This window comes from Rhyacophila brunnea, unplaced genomic scaffold (assembly GCF_057557595.1).
Source record: "Rhyacophila brunnea isolate RB1 unplaced genomic scaffold, BYU_Rbru_1.0 scaffold_6, whole genome shotgun sequence".
Classification (NCBI taxonomy): Eukaryota; Metazoa; Arthropoda; class Insecta; order Trichoptera; family Rhyacophilidae; genus Rhyacophila; species Rhyacophila brunnea.
This window is the reverse complement of record NW_028233276.1, coordinates 38683222-38705084: the sequence shown is the minus strand read 5'-3', so window position 1 is coordinate 38705084 and position 21863 is coordinate 38683222. Positions and strand designations below refer to the sequence as shown.

At 31.6% G+C, this 21863-nt stretch overlaps 1 protein-coding gene across 1 annotated transcript in view; it reads left to right on the top strand.

The window, feature by feature from the left end:
* The first annotated feature begins 5683 nt into the window (after nt 1–5683).
* The window catches only part of Dhc93AB (Dynein heavy chain at 93AB), a 114902-nt gene continuing 98722 nt past the window's right edge, over nt 5684–21863 (top strand). The window contains exons 1-4 of the mRNA XM_085957035.1: nt 5684–5990; nt 19239–19396; nt 20426–20648; nt 21108–21260. Of these exons, the coding sequence (XP_085813161.1) occupies nt 5684–5990; nt 19239–19396; nt 20426–20648; nt 21108–21260 (841 nt within the window). The remainder of the gene's footprint in view (nt 5991–19238; nt 19397–20425; nt 20649–21107; nt 21261–21863) is intronic.

The following is a 21863-nucleotide window of genomic DNA, read 5'->3' as shown; positions in this document are numbered from 1 at the left end:
TCGCCTGTTTTTTTTATTTAGTCGAAACGAAATGACGTTGAAAACTATTGTACTAAAGAAACATCTTTTTTGTGTTATTAACCTCAACCACTACCCTTGAAAATATCGTTTTGTTTCGCTGTAGGATAACAATATTTACAAAGCGGTATTAGGTACCTACAAACGATTATCTGAGAAACAATTTTTCAACGACCTGGCACACTAGCTCAAAATATTAACAAGTAGTTTTGTTAAAATGTGTGACTGGGTCCAGAGCAAGGACCGAATGAACGGAGCTTATAACCATTCCCTGTAGTTCTCGATAGTCTTCACTATGCGGGAGTATATTGATAAGAGGAAGATATGAAGCCATAATGGTAATTTTCGTTACCTATTATTTTGGTTATAGATATAGTATACTCTAATCCTAACGATAGATTCGGATTATACGGTATACTTTGAGACTGGAAAAATGTAACGTCATCTTCTGTCCCTGCTTATGTTTGCATCGGTGTTTCATACACACATTTCTACAGACTAACGGCGGAGGCAACCGATTCTAGCAAAAGTCACCGGTATAATACCATTAAAAAGATAATCTATATTCAATTAAAACATACAGGTACCTAGGTAGGTAATACATATTGTGTATGTTGCATTTATTATAGGTGGTAACTAATCCCGCCGGAGCTTGATTTTGTTTTACATCTTTTCACTACAGAAAACGGCACCAAAAATAAGAATGAGTAGGGCTGGAGCCAACCCTTTATTGAGTTGGTCCGGGACCTAATACTTGCTCCAGCTCCGCTCCAGGGTCTGCTCTGCCTGGGTAAAAAGTTAATAGGTATTATATATACAAAAAAAATAAAACTTAAGTAGTTTTTATATAAGGTTTATTATTCGTCCGTTTTTCATTATCTGCCTTTTCTGCAAAAGTGAGATTATTTATCACTCGACAGTGTTGCCGTATTAAAAATAATTCCAGTGTTGCAAAGTGTCAAATATAATATATTCATTGGATTTTAGAACGAAAATAAAACATCCGGAGCAGTAGAGCACTACAAATTTTCAGTACTCCGGGTAAATCTCCATTACTCTACTGCTCCGTGCTCCGTGCTACTGCTACGAGCTCCACTCCAACGCTCTTCAAAATACAAATACATATACAAATACACATACAAACCAAACCAAAGAATTTGGCTATAAATAAAACGAGCTATGTTTTATGAGTTATGTTATGACATTTGACATTATTTAGCAAACGCATGAAGCATGATTAAGTTGGTAATCTCCACCAGTTCGCATCGTGGCGGATTGGCTGTTTTTACGCCATGTAAATTGCCAAATAAATGTAATAGACTAATAGCAGTAGTGTGGAGTTCGCTGAATATGAACATGCAATGCGAAGTCACATATTATGTCTAATGTAATCAGTGTACCAGTCCAGAGGTTCTATCTCTATATAAGAAGTTTTTTTTCAACTCCGTTGACATTCAAATAATAAACAGTATGTATCGATTATATTCAAATAGAATTTAAATCGGCAGACTTGTATCCAGTTCATATATTATGATATTAAGTACCCACCGTAATGACAATGACAGGATCCGACTTGCGTGCCACAGACTTGTTCTTCGTTGCCATTCCGATGTACAAATATCTGTCGCATTTCAACAATGGCTTCTCAACCCATTCCAAAAGCATCGATGGGAAATGTTTTTTTTTGAACAGGGAAAAACAATCCAACATAATATAATGCTTTCCCGGGTCCATTTGGTGGATACTATTGTAAAAAAACTTCTTTGTAATTCCTTAGTTCAAATCATGGTTTAGAGTGGGTGGATTATTTGGGCCCATGAATTTTATTTTCAGGATACTCATTTACTTCAGACTGTATGAATATTATAAGCGGTTTATCTTGCTCACTCTCTCCTAAGCATGCCCCTACAAGGGGGGGTGACAGGGCTCTAGCTTAGGAGCCCGGGCTCAGGAGAGGCCCGATGTGGTGGGTCAACTAGATAAGTAAGATAAACATACATTACACATTTACCCTAATAGTAAAATAGAGGGCGGCTCTCGTGGTGCAGTGGGTAAGGCACTGGCCTTCCGCCCGAGAGTTCTGGGTACTATTCCCGGCGAGGACACAATATTGATGTGTTTTTCTCAAAGCCTCGGTGTTTGTGATTGTCCAAAATTACTACCTTGTACGAAAAAGCAAGAACATGGTTATTAATAATTCAAAAAAAAAGAAGTAAAATAGACGCCTGCGGCGCTAATTTACTTAAAATGTTAACGTTGATTATGGTTTTAAAACATGTAGTTATGCGATGAAAATTTTTGATGTGTGCCGATACTCGACAATTCAATAATTCAAGTGGATGTATTAAAAAATACTAAAACTCGCAAAAAATATACTAAATACTCATAAAACACCATTTGCCACCATACTTCACCATACTGCCTTTAATCTTAGTGATAGGTAGGGGGGCAAAACCAAAGATCTTGGCCTGTGGCCCGCTTCAGGGTATGGGGGCCATGCTCTTTAGTATGCGTATACTGTCGGGTAAAAATTTATCTGTATTATTAGGACTCCATAGAAATTCCTATTAGATTACAAAACACTGTCTTTGATAATTATAACTTTTTTTTATAGACTGACACTAATTTAGCTTTATATTAATTTATATACTGTTATGTTATTAAATTTGTAAATAAATATTATTCATGATGGTTAGATACATAATACCTAATACAATTTAGCTTTAATCATGCAGTGTGACAATTCACACTCGATTTACACTCTCTCAGAAACATTTGAATACACAAAAATGCTTTGATTTTTGGCTGAGCTATAAACATCTCAAGATTAAGTAAGTAGTAATTGATATACTTAAATTTTCAAGAATTCTTTGTCTTTGGCCATCATATAGGAGACATTGCCAAACAACGTGATTAATAATATCTTCATTATCACTTCCGCGCCGACACATTTGTTAAACCTAACATATAAATTAAGTATAGGTATTACATAATAATAAAAATAAGTTAAATTTCAAGAACCGATACTAAAGCGGTAGAATTTATATTTTCTTGACTGGCTCTACAATTTTATTATGTACAGATCTTTGCCGCCTCTCAAACAGTTGTCTTTGCAGATTTTTTTACGAGAAATGAATGATGGTCACTTGCTTAACTTATTAGGAGAGGTCCTTGCTCTGAGATCAAACGCACATTCAAAAAAACGTTTTTTTTTTTGCCTGATCCGGAATTCGAATCCGAGACCTACGACCTAATAAGTGGGCAGATTACCACTCATCCATCGCGGGCGCTATTAATATAGACAGCAATGGTGAGGGATGGAGGTTGGCTGTTAAAATTCGACATAAATAGTGCACACTAAACTTTGTTAGTCCTGCTTATTTGCTTTCATTGAATTAGGAATATAATTTTCAGATGGTGCTGGATAGTTTTTAAAATTCAATTAAGCCCTGCCTAAATAAAACCATAAACTATGGGCGATCCGATAAAAATAGTGCTCACTTTTTCTATCATACTTATTTGTTTTCGTATACTTAATTAAGAATACATGTTACAAAAGGCGTTAGTTAGTTTTTTTTCATTAAGCCCTTCCTAAACCAAACCACAATCAATAAAATATATTCTTCCATTTATAAAATATCTAAAATTATGATGGTTTAATCGTATAATTTTAGATATTTTATCGATAAACGAATATTTTTTATTAGCTCGGATTTGACGGAGTTTAATTGAATTTTAAAAACTAATAAACAATACTACACGTCATTGTAGTATTACTTCAACGAAAGCAAATATGTTTGACTGACAAAGTTTAGTGTGCACTATTTATGTCGAATCAAAAAACCCTACCTCCACCCTTCGCCACTGACAGACAGTATTTGAAAATATACCTAGATTTGTTGAAATTTACAAAATAAAAGTTTTGATATAAAATAATTTTAAAAAGTAGTGAAAAGTAAAAAATATATTTAAACGTAAATATATTATTATTATAAGGCTAAAATGTCTTTGAAATGTTTTGAAAGGGGTTGGGAAAGCTTAGAAAGTTCGCGTGACCTGAGAACTGGGTTGACTTGCTTAGCATATTAGATTTGATACAAAATTTCTACGGTACCATTTTCATAAGCTTTCACATAATCGCGCAGGCTGGTTACGTTGCGACAAGATAATTTTTTGCTCGTCTGCCCATTTTTTGTCGACCGGGACAAAGAAAAACTAAAGTCATTGAAAAATCTATATTTACGTACGGTGTAAAAAGATTATTAAAATTAAAGTTTTTAGTGAATTTTGGTTTTAAAAAAGTGCATAAAATGTAGTTGTTATTTTTAATGTTTGTGGTATTGCAGTTTTTTGCTGATTGTACCTATATTATATTACAATATTTGCTTCTTCAAAAAATAGTGGATAATAACACAAATAAACTAAAAATTAATAAATTATAAACACCATTTTAAAATAATACAGTTTTAAATAATATTGATTCGATAATATTGCGTATAAATTATATTCTATCGGATTTGAACATAAATTAATATCTGTTTTTAATATTAAACATTCATTTATTGGGTACCTACTTAAGTACTTAGTTGTTTCTATTTTTATAATTTTACATTTAAAACAAAGAGTTAACTTATTGATTATAATAAAAATAATGTACTTTATCCACAATATTTACTAACAATCAGAACCGGGATACCTATATATATTTTTTTTACATTTATACAAACAAAGAATTTAGGTACACATTATGAGATGTTTGATTAGTATCGTTAATACTTACTTACATATTTGTTTTTCATAAATAGTTGTTAAACTATGTTATTATAACAGTTTATAATAACTGATCTACCGGGTCTGTTTTGTTCTCTTGCCTCTTTCAAGTTACGTTGCTCCGAAATTTACGACCAATTATATCTGGTCGTGTGCTTTTTTATTGTATTTTTCTTTTCATATATTATTTCCTGTCTTCTCTACATTAAATTTATACATTTTTTATGTTTGTCTATATTTTGTCTATTTTTCTTATGATTACTACTTTTCTTTTTTAACCATTTGCAATTAATAAGTATCCAATATATTCTTTATACTTATCTGTTTTTAATATTTGATCTAATTTAATTTGATTTATTACCTATGGTTTTTGTGTCCGCCTATTATTGGGACCATTACATATATTTTTATTCTATATTGTCATTATTCTCTGTAATTGATCCTGTTGGTTAACCTAATTCAATAATAATAAATTAAAATAAATGTCCCTCTGAGTCGATGAATTCGGTTCTGACTGTTATTAAATTATGCATGACGTGGTTTGATTGATACATACATATTAGGCTTTTATTCTGATGTTGATCTTGATCTCTTCTCGAGCGCCGAGGGGGTGTCTTATCAGATTTTAGTTATTCATTGAACCTATTAGGTCTAGCACATGAATCCAAACACATATTGAAAAAAAATAATGAAAAAGTTACCATTTATTTTGTTTTATTTTAATTATTAATATTATTATTTCCTTCAAGAATTGACATTATTGAAGTATAACAAACATGCTGTCAACACAACAAGTCCAACCGAACAAAATGGCAAAGTTTACAGTTGAATCATTTTTATTACTTTAATGATTTTTTTTAAGTAAGTCCATGAAATTATTTGAATAAAATCAAATATGGCGGAAGCATCAACATCTGCCGTAGATACAAGATTCGACTTTTTGGGGAGCTACGTGACCAAGTCACTCAGGCTGAAGCCAGAAAAATGGACGAGGGTCCTGTCCACCGAGGAATACAAGACGATCCTGAAGGACTTTGTAGACAAGCCAACTGTTGTGATTCTCATAGTCGTCCTAACAAATTCAGCTCAGCTCATACCATGTTGTTCATTTCCTTGCGCCCTAAAGACGAAAGGGATTTTCTTTGTTAAGAAAAAAGCCGGAGTCGTTCCTTTGGAGAGGTGCAATGAGATGGTGATAGCAGGTGAGTTATCTATATTCTATGAATAATGTCACATTTTTAAATCATGTGTATTATTCATCCTAGAAAAGCAATGGCGATTTTTTTATGCTTACGTGGTAAAAAGAAAAAAAATTGCTGCTTATTTTTGTTCATAAGGTTACGCCACGCGATTTTTGCATACTGACGGTCATGGCCCCCACAAGAGGGGGCTGACAGGGCTTTAGCCTAGGGGCCCGGGCTCAGGAAGGGCCCGGCATGATGAGTCGACCGACCGATAAGTGAGATAAACACAGACCAAAAATTTGCTCTAATAGTAAGAAAAAGTCGCCTGCGGCACTATTTTCTTTCAATAATTATTAATAATTAAAATATTAAATTGTACAATGCAATTTTTAACTGTGTGCAGATACTCGACAACTCCATATGTATCTAATAATTATTTATGTTTATATAATATCTTCAATAATAATAATTTATTCAACTACTACTTGCAAGCATTGAGGTGGAGTAATATTAAATCTATGACATAAACAAAGATCACCTACTTAAATATAGGTACATAATATTCTGTTTATTTTACAATAATTATTGACTTCTAAATATAATGATGTAATATCATAAAAAAAATATTATATTGTACAATAATTATTATCAATAAATTTATCCAAGGTAATGAGTATTTTTTATAAACAATGCATTAATCGTATTGTGAATTTAATAATCAATAAAACTATTTTCTTCATTTATATTATGCTGTAGGTATTCTAAAAAACAAAAATATTAAGCAAACCCTACTACAAAAAAAACTTACAGTTGTTATTTTATATAATTTATTTTGTTGGACTAATAGATAACTGGTCAGAATGTTATGAGAAATAAGTTTACAATATAAAATTTAATACCATAAGTACAAAAAAGATTAATAAATATAATTCAGATAGGCTATATTCAAAATGTAGTGTATTGGGGCACTATATTTTGAAACAGGGTTTTGAATGTGTGAGTGTCCTACCAAAAGTAATCAGTAATCACACACTATAGACGTCCTCTAGTGACGTTTTCTTGACATTTTTTTTAGTTTATCCCATATTCTTCCACACTCGAGATTGGTGCCTGGTACTCCACACCCGTTAGGTATTTCAGACCCATTAACTCTGTGTTCTCTGATCCTAAGTGTCTGCATTGATACAAATATCATTAATTCTTTCAATGTTACTGATAGACAAATAAATAGTATGTACTTGTAATTTAAAAAAAAAATATACATTCAACCATATTATAGATTATATTATAAACATAAATGAATATTATTATTCCAAATGATACAATAAAATTATTGAAACCTATTTTATTGTAAACTTAAAAACAACAATATATTCAGAGAAATGTTTTATTTCTATATAATATTTTGTAAGTACCTACCTACCTACAAAATTAATACAGTTTTTGTGATTTGGGAAATTTATAGATGATAAACTACTTTAAATTATATGTGTAGGTTTAAATAATTACAATATAAAAAGAGCTTTTTATGTACCACATTTTTAAATTTTCTGTTGAATCATATAAACTTGACAGTTCTATGTATTAATAATTTAGAACAAATAAGGCAATTGTCAAAAAATCATTTTTTTGCTATTTTGCAACATCAAACAAATATAGAATAATGAAATATTATTTTGATTTCCATAGTAACGCACGTATATATTAATAATTTAGTTCTAGGACCACCCCCTTAGCAACCAATAATAGTGGATTGGATTACGGATTTCTTCCGAAATAACTTTTCATACAAAACAGAATTAACTGAAAATGAATTCAATTCTACTTAAAGATGGCTAAAAGTATTAAAAAATGCATTGGCATCGTGTTCTGATATATTCTTAAAGTATCAAATGTCTAGCTAGTCGGGAAGTTAGTTAAAAATCGATTGCAAGATTTGTACTGGATAAACAACCACCCGATAAACAAGAATACGAGCTAAGAAAAAAGTGGTAACAATAAAATAATACGACAAATACTAAACTACTGACTTTATCTAAAAACATTCTTCAAAACTGAATTATATCTGAAGTGTTGTAGGCCATTAAATCACACTTGTGTTCAATGGCATATTTATTATTTTGTCTCGATTATTGTCCCTTTGATCTGAGTGTGAAAACTCTCTATAAGATGGTTTGCAACCAGTAAAAAGAGTTAGTTCTTTATTTGAATGGGTATGGCTTGGATTAGCATTCAATTCGATGCGGAATGTCAATGCCTCCCAATTTTATTGAACTTAGTCAGAACAAATGACGGTCGCCAATCTGACGCTTGTTATGATATCATATGGATGGTCATTTTTCCTGGTTTGTATTTAGTATAATGCACAATTTTATTATTTTAAACTTCTAGTGAATATTTAGGTACATGGCAAGATAATATACAAGATTATATTTGTCGATGATGTACAGTTTATAATGATACGATCTATTTTTATACATTTAACAAAGGATGTATGTCTCGTAAGTATCTATATAATATTGAAGTCGGCTCATTTCTGACGTTTCCGTCTGCTTTCTTCCATGCTTCTTTTTAGAGCATAGATAGGCCAGTTGTAGAGTTAGGTAAAACCTCTACATTTCCATGTAGTGCCTAAGAAACTCCCAAGTTCTTGAGATCGTCGTGTATTTGATTGTTCTGGAATTTCATCCACACTTTGATTCACAACATTGATATTTTCAGCAGTACCTACGTTTACGTTTTTGACATGTTGAATTCTTAACATTACAAACATTACCATTTTACTCGAATTTTGAAATTGAATTACGAATAGTAAGCTCTGTAGGTCGATTATTTTATATTTTGACGTAATGCCCGAAATGAAGCTCGAATAGATTTGTACTACGGGATGCCGACATGATCTGGAAAGATGCAACAATACTGTTGATCGATCGGAATTCTAGTCACTGCATAGCTTCACCTTGAGAAAGTGAAATGAAAAAGCTTTGCCTTTTTTAAATGTAGATATGCTATCTGCATTGCACCGTATAGCTCAATTTTCACTAGATCAGGTTTTTCTTCCGTTTGATTTTTTCTTTATTTAGCTGTACACAACTTTTTACTTTATCTTGTCTGCCGTGATAAATGATAAATAACAATAGTACCTACATAGCATGCCCGTGAACGATAAATACACAATCAGTTTTTTTAATAATAAGTTGATTTAATCATAGTTTCCTTTAACCTCCGTGTTAAACTGAGTACACACGATAGTTTTTTTTATAAATTAATTGATCGTAATTGTATAAAATTAAACCAGCCATGGTCAACCCAATATATAATAATGAATATTTTCTTAATAATGATTGACTTAAAATTAACCTCTTAGTATTAATTATTTAGATTGAAAATTAAATTATGAGATCGATCATCATTATTTTTGGCTCATTAGAAGTAAGTGTGTGTGAGAGGTAGATATATTAGGCCCGAGACCCGATGTTACTGAGTGACAGTTCTCTACCAAGATAAAATGCGGAGTGTGATATTCATTCAATCGTGATAGCGTTTTTATTGCAACCCATCACGATTGAAAATGCTTACGCTTAGTATCCCAGGTCTTCGGTGAGAAAATGAAAAACAAATATTTAATTATTAGTTATATTGATTAAAATTTTTAAGAATCAGAACGTCTTAACCGTCGAAGACACCGTCGCAAATAAAAGTTTATTTTTTAAATTAGATTTGTTATGTGTCAATTTGCTCAAAAATATATTCAATTCAATCGGAAGGTCTAGCGACTGTGTATAAATTGAGAGTCTTAAAAAATAACAAAAGTGCGCATAAGCATTATGTTTATGGTTTCTAAAAATCAAAGTTTCTATAAATTATTTATTTATTTCTGGGTTCAGTACTATAAACGTTGCAGATACGCCAGTATAGATAGGTAGCTCTCGTGGTGCAATGCGTAAGGAGCTGGCCTTCCATTCGGGAGCTCCGAGTTCGATCCCGGTGAGGTCAAAATATATTTACATAATCTAATATGTAAATTCCTCAAGCCTGTAATTGGGCTTCACAGTCTGTTGTGGTGTTTAACAAAAAAAAACACATACCCTTTTATCATACATAATATAGAAACTATAATATTATAATTTTAAAAATAATAATATGTCTTATCATTGCCCCCTTTCAAAATACTTTATATTTTTAACACCCCGTCCCCATTATTTAAAAAAAAACGAGTACATTGAAAACAATGTTCAAGAGGAATATTTTATTCTCAGATTTTATTCTTCATTGACGTCAAACAATTTAGATTCTAGAACCTCCCCTACTGTCCCCTACGTCAGAAATCCTCAGAATGTATCAGAACTCACGCCCTTAAGGCTTGACATAAAATTGTTAGCTTTGCCTTTTGATATTTCGATAAAACACTTATACAACATTTTTTTAATAATTTACCGTCTCGGGAGTCGTTGGGTTTCCAATGGCTCGAATCGCTGATGTTCTAAAAACTGGTTCTAAATTCATGGCGTTTATTTGTAATATAATACCTACTGCCATATGTACAAGTACATTTTATTGCCACAAAGAATTGCGTGATTTAAAATATTCTAACATGTAAAGATGTAAATGATACTTAATACTTAAATATGAAATAAATTATAGGTATCGATAAAACGACCTCTATTCTAGAGCAAAGTAAATCTCTTTGACCCATATTCAATGTCAATAACGATACCAGAATATTTTTTCAATATTTTACAAATAATATAGGAACATTTTGTAATATTCAAAATCTCTACAATGAAATATATAGGTAGATACCTACTTCGTACCTACACCAGCCTGAATCTATCCATTGATGAATGAAAGTCTTTCCAAGAAAATTCCACTCCATATAAAATTAACTATTTCGTCATTTTAGCGGCCTAGCTTTCGGATTTTTTTCACGTTTTTGACTCCACTGAACGACTAGATTTTCACAGTGATTGACCCTTCTTCAATCTTTGTATCCAGTCCATTCCCTCGTAAGGTTTTTAGTGAACTCGACTACAACGCGTAGGTTTCTTATTTGTTCACTTAACCAACCATTCCGTTTTTTACCATGTTTTTCTTAGCTCGTATTCTTGTTTGTCCGGTGGTTGTTTATCCAATACAAATCTTGCAATCGATTTTTAACTAACTTCCCGACTAGCTTGACATTTGAAACGTTTAGAATATAAATATCAGAACACGATGCCAATGCACAGTGCTCGAAATGGAAAATTTCACGAACAGGAACGCTGTATAATTTTCCGAAACTAAGTACTTATGCTTATCCTTTCTTTACGTACGTACGTACTTTTGATATAAAAATGCAACAATAAACTTTAAACTTCTTACGCGGATCTATATTGGGCAGGTTGGTAAGGATTGTCAGCGCCGCAGGCGAAATAATCTTGTTTTAACAAAGTATACCGTCAAAAATTGTATTATTCTTTATTTTTACTTTATCTACCACTATAACCAGTGCATGATACCTCTACCACCACTCGTCACTGATTGTAACTTACTGTCTCATTTGGGATAGATAAGTTTGTAATTAATTAGTCATAATAAACAACATATCCACATAAGTACCTTATAGATTCAAATTAAAAAAATATTTACGTACTTATAGAAAATTTTACAAATTCCATTTAAATACGAGCACAGAATATCAAACATCAAGAAATAGTATTAAAATAGTGTTTAAAAAATAAAGAAATAGTATTAGAAAAAACAGTAATTTTACAAATTCCATTTAAATACGAGCACAGAATATCAAACATCAAGAAATAGTATTAAAATAGTGTTTAAAAAATAAAGAAATAGTATTAGAAAAAACAGTAAGTGCCTACCTATACCAAGAATTTATAAAATAGCGTTCACATAAACTCGTTCTCACGCAGGTGGAATATACGATTATCCGAAGCGATTTGGTTGAACATAGTTATTTCCTGCCCAATTATCATTAGCAATTATTGCACCTTGGCAGAACAAACAACTTAGATTATCAAGAAAGTTATAAAATAATATATAATAAAATCAATACTAAGTACCAATAATGGCAGAGTTCTCATTTGTACTGGGTAGATATAAGTTGGAAAAAGTACGTAGCCTAAATACCTAGCTCTCTTTTTAACTTTCAGAATACAGTATGTAAGCATGCGTCTTGAGAAATCAATCGGATAAAACCATGGATAGTATCCACTATCCACACAGCTTTAAAGGATTCTCAAAGATTTATTTTGAACCTTCTCCACTATAAGGGGCATAAGGCCGTACCTACATCTAATAAAAGTTTCAAGTCATCCAAACAACGTAAACATAGCATTATTTGTAATTAAATTACCAATGGTGTGTCATTTTCATTTATATAAGATAAAACATGACGGAAGGTGAAACTCAGGTTGCTAAGCACGATTCTTATAGAATAATATAAAATTATCATTAATTAGTACCTACTATATTCAACATTATAAGGACTAATATTGTATTGTATGCATGTTATGTTACAATGGTGATGCTTTGGTTACCATTATTGTAATATACATCTACCACCGTATTTATTTAATAATCTATGACTAACACCACCTAAGATAATTAGATGTCCGCACTGGACACATAGGTACCTAATTTGTTAGTACCTACTTATTCTAAACGATTCAATCTATGTTGTTTGTCCTTCCCTACTCACATTATTATTGCCATGGAAATGATAATAGGTACCTACATACAATACAGATATTATGATAGTCGTACATTTTTATTAAAGGATATTCCTATATTTTTTTTAAACAAATTTACAAACAAAAATTAAGTAAAAGTTCTCTCCACACTACCTATGTATTATTTCTATTATTTTTAAAGTCACAAGCTACAATGCATGTAATAATAATTGTAATACAATAGGAACGTCCCAAATAAATAAACTCTGCAGAAGGCTATTCAATATTTTCTGCCCAAACCATCAATGGCCCAAACACATTTTTGTAGAAAAAATCATTCATTATTCATTGTGAAAATTGGGGTTTACGACTTATCATAAATATTTTTTTAACACAAGTCAAGTTGTTGAGATGATAATAATTATTGAATCACAGAACAGATGTTGCCACTGTATTGTCCACCGGAAAGAATTCCTAATGTTTTAGCAGATTTACACGAAGTACCTACTACGTAATTAAGCCTTCATTATTTTTATAAATATCCACAAAATTATCAAATTGTGCGTGTGGCCAGAATTATCTTAAATCAGTTTGGATACCAGCGACAATAGTATATACTATATATGTAATAATATAATTATGTAAAAATGGCGAATTTGTATCCCACAGGAAAGTACTTATTAAAAACGATAATTGTAAGGGTGATTATCCACTTAGAAACACAAAACTTTTAAAACACAATTCATTCACCCGAAAATAAATGGCGAAGTAATAATTTTTGTCACTCCGAATAAAATAATATAATAAATTAGTAGGTAAGTAAATTAACAATGCGTAAGTCAAAGGCAAGATTGTATTGAGATTTGAAATGTTTCATCCTTTAGAAATTATTAAACAATGTATACTTTATTTTTTAAGGGGGGACATGCTCGTCGAAGGTCAAAATTGAGTTTTTATTGTATTTTCAAACCATGATCCTGGACACTCCTTAAACGTTGTAGATAATCTATTTATATAATTTTGAAGCTTTATTATCTTTTATAGTTATTTTAAGCATTTGATGACTACATGAAGTATTTTTGTTACATAAAATAGTATTCTTTTAAACCTCTCGCTCTAATGTTTTAGAATATAGTCATATTTCGGTACATAACTGTGCAGTGGTGTTAAGATTTTTTACATTTATTAATTTTTAAACGCATTTATAAAACCATTAGTATAATTTATTACGAGAGAATTTTTGTAAAATATTCACGATAAAAAATTATATTGATAATCTCTGTGATCCCAAATTTGACAAGAATTAGGCATTTTATTATTCAAAAAATCGGCAAGATTAACACATTTGAAGATGATTCTAAAGATACTTGTTATAAGCTATGTCTTTTAACATTTAAGTGTGATAAACATCTTATGAATAATGATTGCTTTATAATAATTACTGACCTAAGAATAAGGTAGTGTTTTTTTGAAATACGCCATTTCTTTTGTCATTCCCCAGTGGTTAAGCTACAACATACGGCCGTAGCCATAAATTGACAAACTATAATTGAAGTAGGGAGTAAAATGATATTGACGCGCGTGTTTGAACATGTACCGTTGAAAAAAAAAAAAAAAAAAATTCAGTTAGGTACATGTTCAAACACGCGCGTTAACATAATTTTACTCCCTACTTTAATTAGAATTTGTCAATTTATGGCTACGGCCGTATGTTGTAGTTTAACTACTAGGGAATGACAAAAGAAATGGCGTATTTCAAAAAAACACTACCTTATTCTTAGGTCAATAATTATTATATTGCAATCATTATTCATAAGATGTTTATCACACTTGAATGGTAAAAGACATAGTTTATAACAAATATCTTTAGAATCATCTTCAAATGTGTTAATCTTGCCGATTTTTTGAATAATAAAATGCCTAATTCTTGTAAAATTTGGGATCACAGAGATTATCAAAATAATTTTTTATCGTGAATATTTTACAAAAATTATCTCGTAATAAATTATACTAATGGTTTTATAAATGCGTTTAAAAATTAATAAATGTAAAAAATCATAACACCACTGCACAGTTATGTACCGAAATATGACTATATTCTAAAACATTAGAGCGAGAGGTTTAAAAGAATACTATTTTATGTAACAAAAATACTTTATGCAGTCATCAAATGTTTAAAATAACTATAAAGGATAATAAGGCTTCAAAATTATATAAATAGATTATCTACAACGTTTAAGGAGTGTCCAGGATCATGGTTTGAAAATACAATAAAAACTCAATTTTGACCTTCGACGAGCATGTCCCCCCTTAAGAGTTTTCAAATAGTGTCAGCAAGGCACATTTTTTTGGGTAATAAAGTAATTTACGCTTGCAGCTGGTTGTTTCTTGTTATTTAGACAATGCATTTAGGCATGAACATATCGACACAAAATAAGAAGGTTGAAAGAAATTTAGGGATGTCATAATTTTTATTTTTAACCCTTGCACGCCCGGCATAACATAACTTCGTTAATTTTTAATTTTGAGAAAAACTTTAAAAGATAGATACATTCAAATATAATTATCTCAATCTAACGAACCGCAACGCAATTTTAAATGAATCCACGAGCCGGAACGGTATATTTTGGAATTCCACGAACCACAACGGCGCTCCGGTGCGTTCCTGTCCATTCCGAGCGCTGCCAATGCATTCTTTTAATACTTTTAGCCATCTTTAAGTAGAATTGAATTCATTTTCAGTTAATTCTGTTTTGTATGTAAAGTTATTTCGGAAGAAATTCGTAATCCAATCCACTATTATTGGTTGCTAAGGGGGTGGTCCTAGCAACTAAATTATTAATATATACGTGCGTTACTATGGAAATCAAAATGACATTTCAGTATTCTATATTTGTTTGTTGCAAAATAGCAAAAAAAATATTTGCTGACAATTGCCTTATTCGCAATAGCGGCTGGTCCATTAGGTCAATTGGTCAATGACCCTCCAAAAATAAACATCTTACAATCTATGTAGGTTATAATCTAAGATGTAGGTACAATGTATTATAATAATTATCGGCTAACACGTCAAGGCGAGACGCACACGGACGAACGAACTGTGTGTATAAAATTCAAACAAAAGGAATCCGCTCGGTCGCTATAATTTGGGCATTTGGAAATATGCCGGAATAAAATATTTCTACCTATTTCTCTTTCTCTCTCATTTTCCATATGTGAAATGGAGAAAACACACATTTCGCCAGTCTTTTTTTTAATTTGTGTTTACGCTGCATAGGCAAGATTTTCGTCATTGTCCCAGAAAGAGATAACAATACATTTTTCAGTGTGTTAAAGGAAACAGGTATAAAACGTTGTTCTGTTATGAATTATTATTGCCTCGCGATTTCATCGAGCATGTATTATATTACCTACCAAACATGGTTTCAACCGTATTATTTTTTATATTTTTATTATTTCAAACTTCCTATTGTTGTCTGAAAGTTTCATATTATGCAATGTCATTGTTTGTTTTGTAATATTATAGTACTCAACCAAAAATAGCTTTTTAGTTTAGTTTAAATACAACCTTTGACTAAAACGCATCGACTGCATTCATTGTATTAAACAGTTAAACCATTGTATAAAAGTTACCCTTTAAAATATAATCTGCTATATTAATCGTAAAAGTTACCTTCTAATAAAATCAGTGGAAATATAAAAAGTGTTTATATATACATGATCCCGCCATTTCATAACAGTACACAACACTTTTTCTGATAGTGATAGTTTAATGAAAAAGCTACGGAGTTTTTATTAAATATTTTTGATTGTTTGATGTGAAAATAGACATTTTTTTTAAGGTTAAGTAGGTATCTATCTTTTTAATCTAACTATCTAACAATTTATATCACTTCTTTTATAATGTATAAAAAGCCAATTTGCTATACGTCTTTTAAGCGTACAACGAAAAGGCAAATTAAAATAATATAAAACTGACCTACCAAATCATCGAGCATAGAGCCGCCAATGCTTATTCGTCCAAAATTATTAATAAGTACATAGAATTGTCAAGTTTATATGATTTAACAGAAAATTTAAAAACGTGGTATATAAAAAGATCTTTTTATCTTGTAATTATTTACTTTTGCGTTATGCACATATCCATACCACGCTGGGTGTTTGTACCACTCAAGCTTCTGGATCTCTGTTTTACTCCCGAATGAAAAGCCAGCGCCTTCCGCATTGCACCACGAGAGCCGCATTTAATATTATATAAAATGGGTTTCCATCAGGAATTGACAGTTTGCAAAAATATGTTATATTAAAGATAACATTGTATACGTATAACACAGAAATAACAATTTAAAGTCGTTGTTAAATAATATATTTTTAAACATTAGCAAGTACTAGATAGATGGTAGTCATTTCCTTTGTAAGAGAGAGTTTCTAAAGAGCTACTGTGGTTATATTAAAATCAAATCTTTCGTATCTATTATTATAAATACAATGTATTGTCTTTGACATCAAAGTTTTTATTGATTTAAAAATAACAATAGCTGTTTTATTATCTATCATGTATTTTGTTTTTCTTTTTTTTGTAGATAATTAATTTTGCCAAAAAGTAAACTGTTAGATCAATATTACACACGTGTCACTTTGCCTGATCAAACATGCTCTCGTTACTATATCGTTCGCGAAAAATCGTTAATGTTGTTTAAAAATATCTCGACAAGAGAAGGGAAAGTTGAAAAAGCTCATATTGTCTTTTTTGTATAGGGTATCTAGGCATGTTAGGCAGTTGTATTATATTATATTAATTGGCTGTACAATCTAGGTTTTGGCTTTCTTACGAAGAGTAGAAGAAAAATGAATGTTAGTCACTTGCTCAACCCATTAGGTCCGTGCTCTAGTTTCAAACATACGTTGAAAAACAGTATGTTAATTTTGCCAGGCCCATTTGAACCCGCGACCCTTAACCATGGCCCCCACAAGGGGGGGGGGGCTGACAGGGCTCTAGCCTGGGGGCCCGGGCTCAGGAAGGCCCCGGCGTAGTGAGTCGACCAGATTAGTGATCACACATCACAAATTCTCTCTGATATTAAAAAAAGTTGCCTGCGGCGCTACTTTTCTTCAATAGTGTTATTATATAAAATTATGTGGTTGTAAGATACATTTTTTTATATTGTGTATCGATACTCGACAACTCCATAATTCAAATGGATGTATTAAAATATACAAAAACAACACTAAATAGGTATACTTGCACATAAATTTTACCGCGTACACCATTTAGAAAACGATACTGTAGAGCATCACAGTGCCTTTATCCTAAGCGATAGGTAGGGGGCCCCGCTTCAGGATGTGGGGGCCATGCCCTTGACTTGCCAAGTGGATACTTTACCACTCGACCATCACAGGCGCCTAGGTACGAAATATATATAAAAAATATATATTTCATATAAAAAATAAATAACTATGCCTATACGATACCTACAATGGATCTCATGGATATAATCTAACAAGAGATATGTCTTGTCATATTCCACCAACATATTACCTACATAAATTAAAAACATAAATGATATATTATCTTCCCGACATATGGAATAACAACCCTTAAAAATAAAAAAAATATATCTATCTATGTAGATCTATTGCGCAGACCCTGTAAGTATGTCGATTACTGATTTTATAGAAGTTTATACTATTATAGCAAGTGTATATTATTACTTATCACCTTTCTCCAGACGCTACAACCCTATGTGGGTGTAGGCTCCTATAGCACATACCTCCATTCAGAGCTATACAAAGCTGCTTCCCTGTCATTTTTGATGTTCAAGATTTTTAAATCTAACTCAAAACTATCCCTCTATATTAGATGAGGTTGATCAGGTCTTCATAATATTATATCTTCCGGCTTCCAAAATGCGTGACGCATGCCAATTTGATATTCTGTACGATATGCGGACTCCTGTACACAGCATACAGTCTGTTATTATAAGTATATAGTATGAATAAATGGCAAGTATTTTATCAAACGGATAGAATCTTTAATATAAAAAAATTGCGTGAATAAAAAACGAATAGTGAGCAGTTATCTAATAATTTAACATGCAAGTATTAGCAATTGTCACGTGAATTGCGCAAGTTTACATATCCTGTATTTGCATAGTTAGTTATTATATTCGATTCAGTACCACGGCTGACAAACTCCACAACTATCCTCCAGTTATCTCTATCTTGAGCTCTCTCTTTGCTATTGGGTACACTTAGCCTTCCCGTATTATTATTGATGTTGTCCGCCCATCGCCATTCATAAACTTTAATATGGACATCAAGATTCTTTACCTGCCTATCAGTCTTCTTGCCCTCAATATACTAACTATATATATTGGGCTTTGCTCAAAGAGCGAAACGTTAGTACGGTATTGCTTAATTTAGTATTTACGTAGGTCGTATTGAGTGGATTAGAGTTATAGTATTAATAAGAATCTTGTATTCTGACTAGCACTTGATACTTGATACAATTTAATGTAAATACTTGCCCTACGTTTTATAATACTTATCAAAACATTCTTAAAAACATATTATTATAATGTGTTTATATATTCATCAGGTGACTTAGCTCCGAAGACGATAGACCAACTGGCAGCATTGGTCGATGAGATATTTGTGCCTCTACTGTCAAACCCTCTGAACCATACATCATGGCCAGCAGTAGTAGCCATGGACATCAAGAAACATGTGCACAGTTTAAAAAGTACTGTTTATCAGGTACGAACCTTCATCATTGCTGTTATTTTAAAACTTCAATGAGTCGGAAACATTTGGTATAATAGTCTGAACTCTAAAATCGACTCATATTTTCATAATTTCATATTATAAAAATTACCTGATATTACAGTGCTGTTTTTTACGACCACTTTAAAGATTATTTTGAACTCTAACATGGCATAAAAAACGTATCATATTGCGTATAATTCTTCTACATTCCGCTAGAGACGTGCCTACGATAATTAAATTGCAATCAGCTCAAGTTTATTTCATTTATTTAGCAAAAAATAATAACGTATAAATATATAAGTACATAGGAACTTTGTGAGTTTTTTTATTATCATAGTCAAACTTTTATGGTGAAACATATTATAACAAATTAAACTATCTAGATTGGTGATTTTTAAAATGGGTTTCACCATCCCCTTGGGTGCAAAATGTATTAAAATTTAATTTTCAATGATTTTTTATGGGAGTTGTTGATTAAATACATTTTTTAAAAGGTAGTTGTGTTCGGGTTGTTTAACATCATTTAGGAAACTCTGATATATGTTTAAGTTTACAATAGTTTCATAATTTCTTTAACCTTACTCTTACTTTGCTAATAAATTCCGTTATATTTTGTGCAGTCACATTACGTCACCACATACGGTATGCGACAGTATTTAAAATGGAAATTCTAGATTTATAAATAGGTCATCATCATTATTCGCTATTTGTTTTTTCGATAATTCTAGAAATAGCTCAAAATCTAAATCTATGTATTGTTCATATATTATTATATATAACATATTTAGGAACCTGTGTAACATAGTTGACAACACAGAACGAGAAAGGTTAAAGGTTATTGTATCGTAAGTTTTATTAAAGCTCTACTTTCTCAATAAAAATGTGTGTTTGGATCATAACACATTAGAGTTTTTAATTTGATCATTCCGTTTACCCCTTGCGTTTCTTAAAATAATTATTTACCTTACTACTAGATATCTGTCAAAAATTAAAAATGTTTCTCTGATAAAATACTTACAGGTAAAAGGAAAAGTGAATGGTCAAACAGTTCTTCCGATGCCGGTGGGTGTAGAAAGAGTCCACGAGGTGGAGAGGGAAATCGTGGCAGGAGGAGAAGCAGACCTGTATCTAAAGAGCGCCGTCGAAGGCGTCGTCATCAAATGGGCGTCGCAGATCAATGACGTCATGCAAGAGGACTCGTCGCATGCTTTCAATAATGGCGCTAATCCGACGCCCATCGCCGGTGAGCTTTTGAAATAAACTGAATTAACTAAAATACTAACCTTACTTATTAATTAGGATTATCAGGTGCACATACAAAATGAGGGTCCTTGGGTGCGGAGACCCCATCATGTTAAATAAATCACAAATCATTTTAGTGAATGGAAGTACCGCGGTGATATTATTAAATTGTTTTAATACTGTCATGCCGTGTGTCTAAAAGATACGACAGCATGGTGCAGACCACACACAAAACAATGCAATAGACTTCATGTAAGAGCGGTCGCGAATAGGGTGGTAATATAATTAATTTCACCCTGCGTAATGCGTGTGCATTAAGTTCAAGGTTAAATTGTTTCACTATGACTATACCTACTACCAACTTTTGGTTACAGAAACATTTTCAATTTAGTATTCTTGTAAGGGGAGATAATAATGTTGAAAAATATAAATATTATTCATACAACTAATTTCTTTTCAGAGATGGACTTTTGGAAATCAAGATTAAGCAACTTAACATACATTTACGATCAACTTCGAAGCGAACGAGTTCGATGTATGGCTGTTATATTAGAACAAACTGATTCTGCATACTTCCCTTGTTTTAGAACTTTGTTCAGGAATGTTGTCGGTGGTAAGTGCTCACGCCTTACATAATGAGAATACAATCAAGTATCTAGATTTTAGATGATTATTAATTGTTTTTTTTATGTTTTAGATCTAGTTGGATAGTTTGTTTGTTTCCGTATAATACTTATGTATAGAACTTATTTTATATTTTTAATTTAGTTTTCTTTTTATTATTCATTTATCCACGCAAATGGCTTTTTTCATTGTTAACAAAATCTCTGCTGTCTCTAATGTCTATATTATCTACAAGTATGTACTACTATTATTATGTAAGTACTTATACAAATGATGAACAATCTTTCTTTTCATGAGCACCACATTAATAACCTAAAACTTCAAGAAAGCCGAATTTATACACATACTTTCAAAAATACAAAATATTTCGTAATCTAAAATCTTATTCATTCATTAACATACATTACATACTTACATTATAATAAAACACCCTACTGGGCTGCATGCGCCGCGCGGGCCATCGGTTTCTCGTGACTATTTTCTCTCTGTTTTAATCAGTTTCATGAAGATAAATGAATAGTTGACCATGTACCTCATTTAGGGAGCGATTAGAACACTTTACGACAATCGGTTGTCAATTTTTCATTCTTCC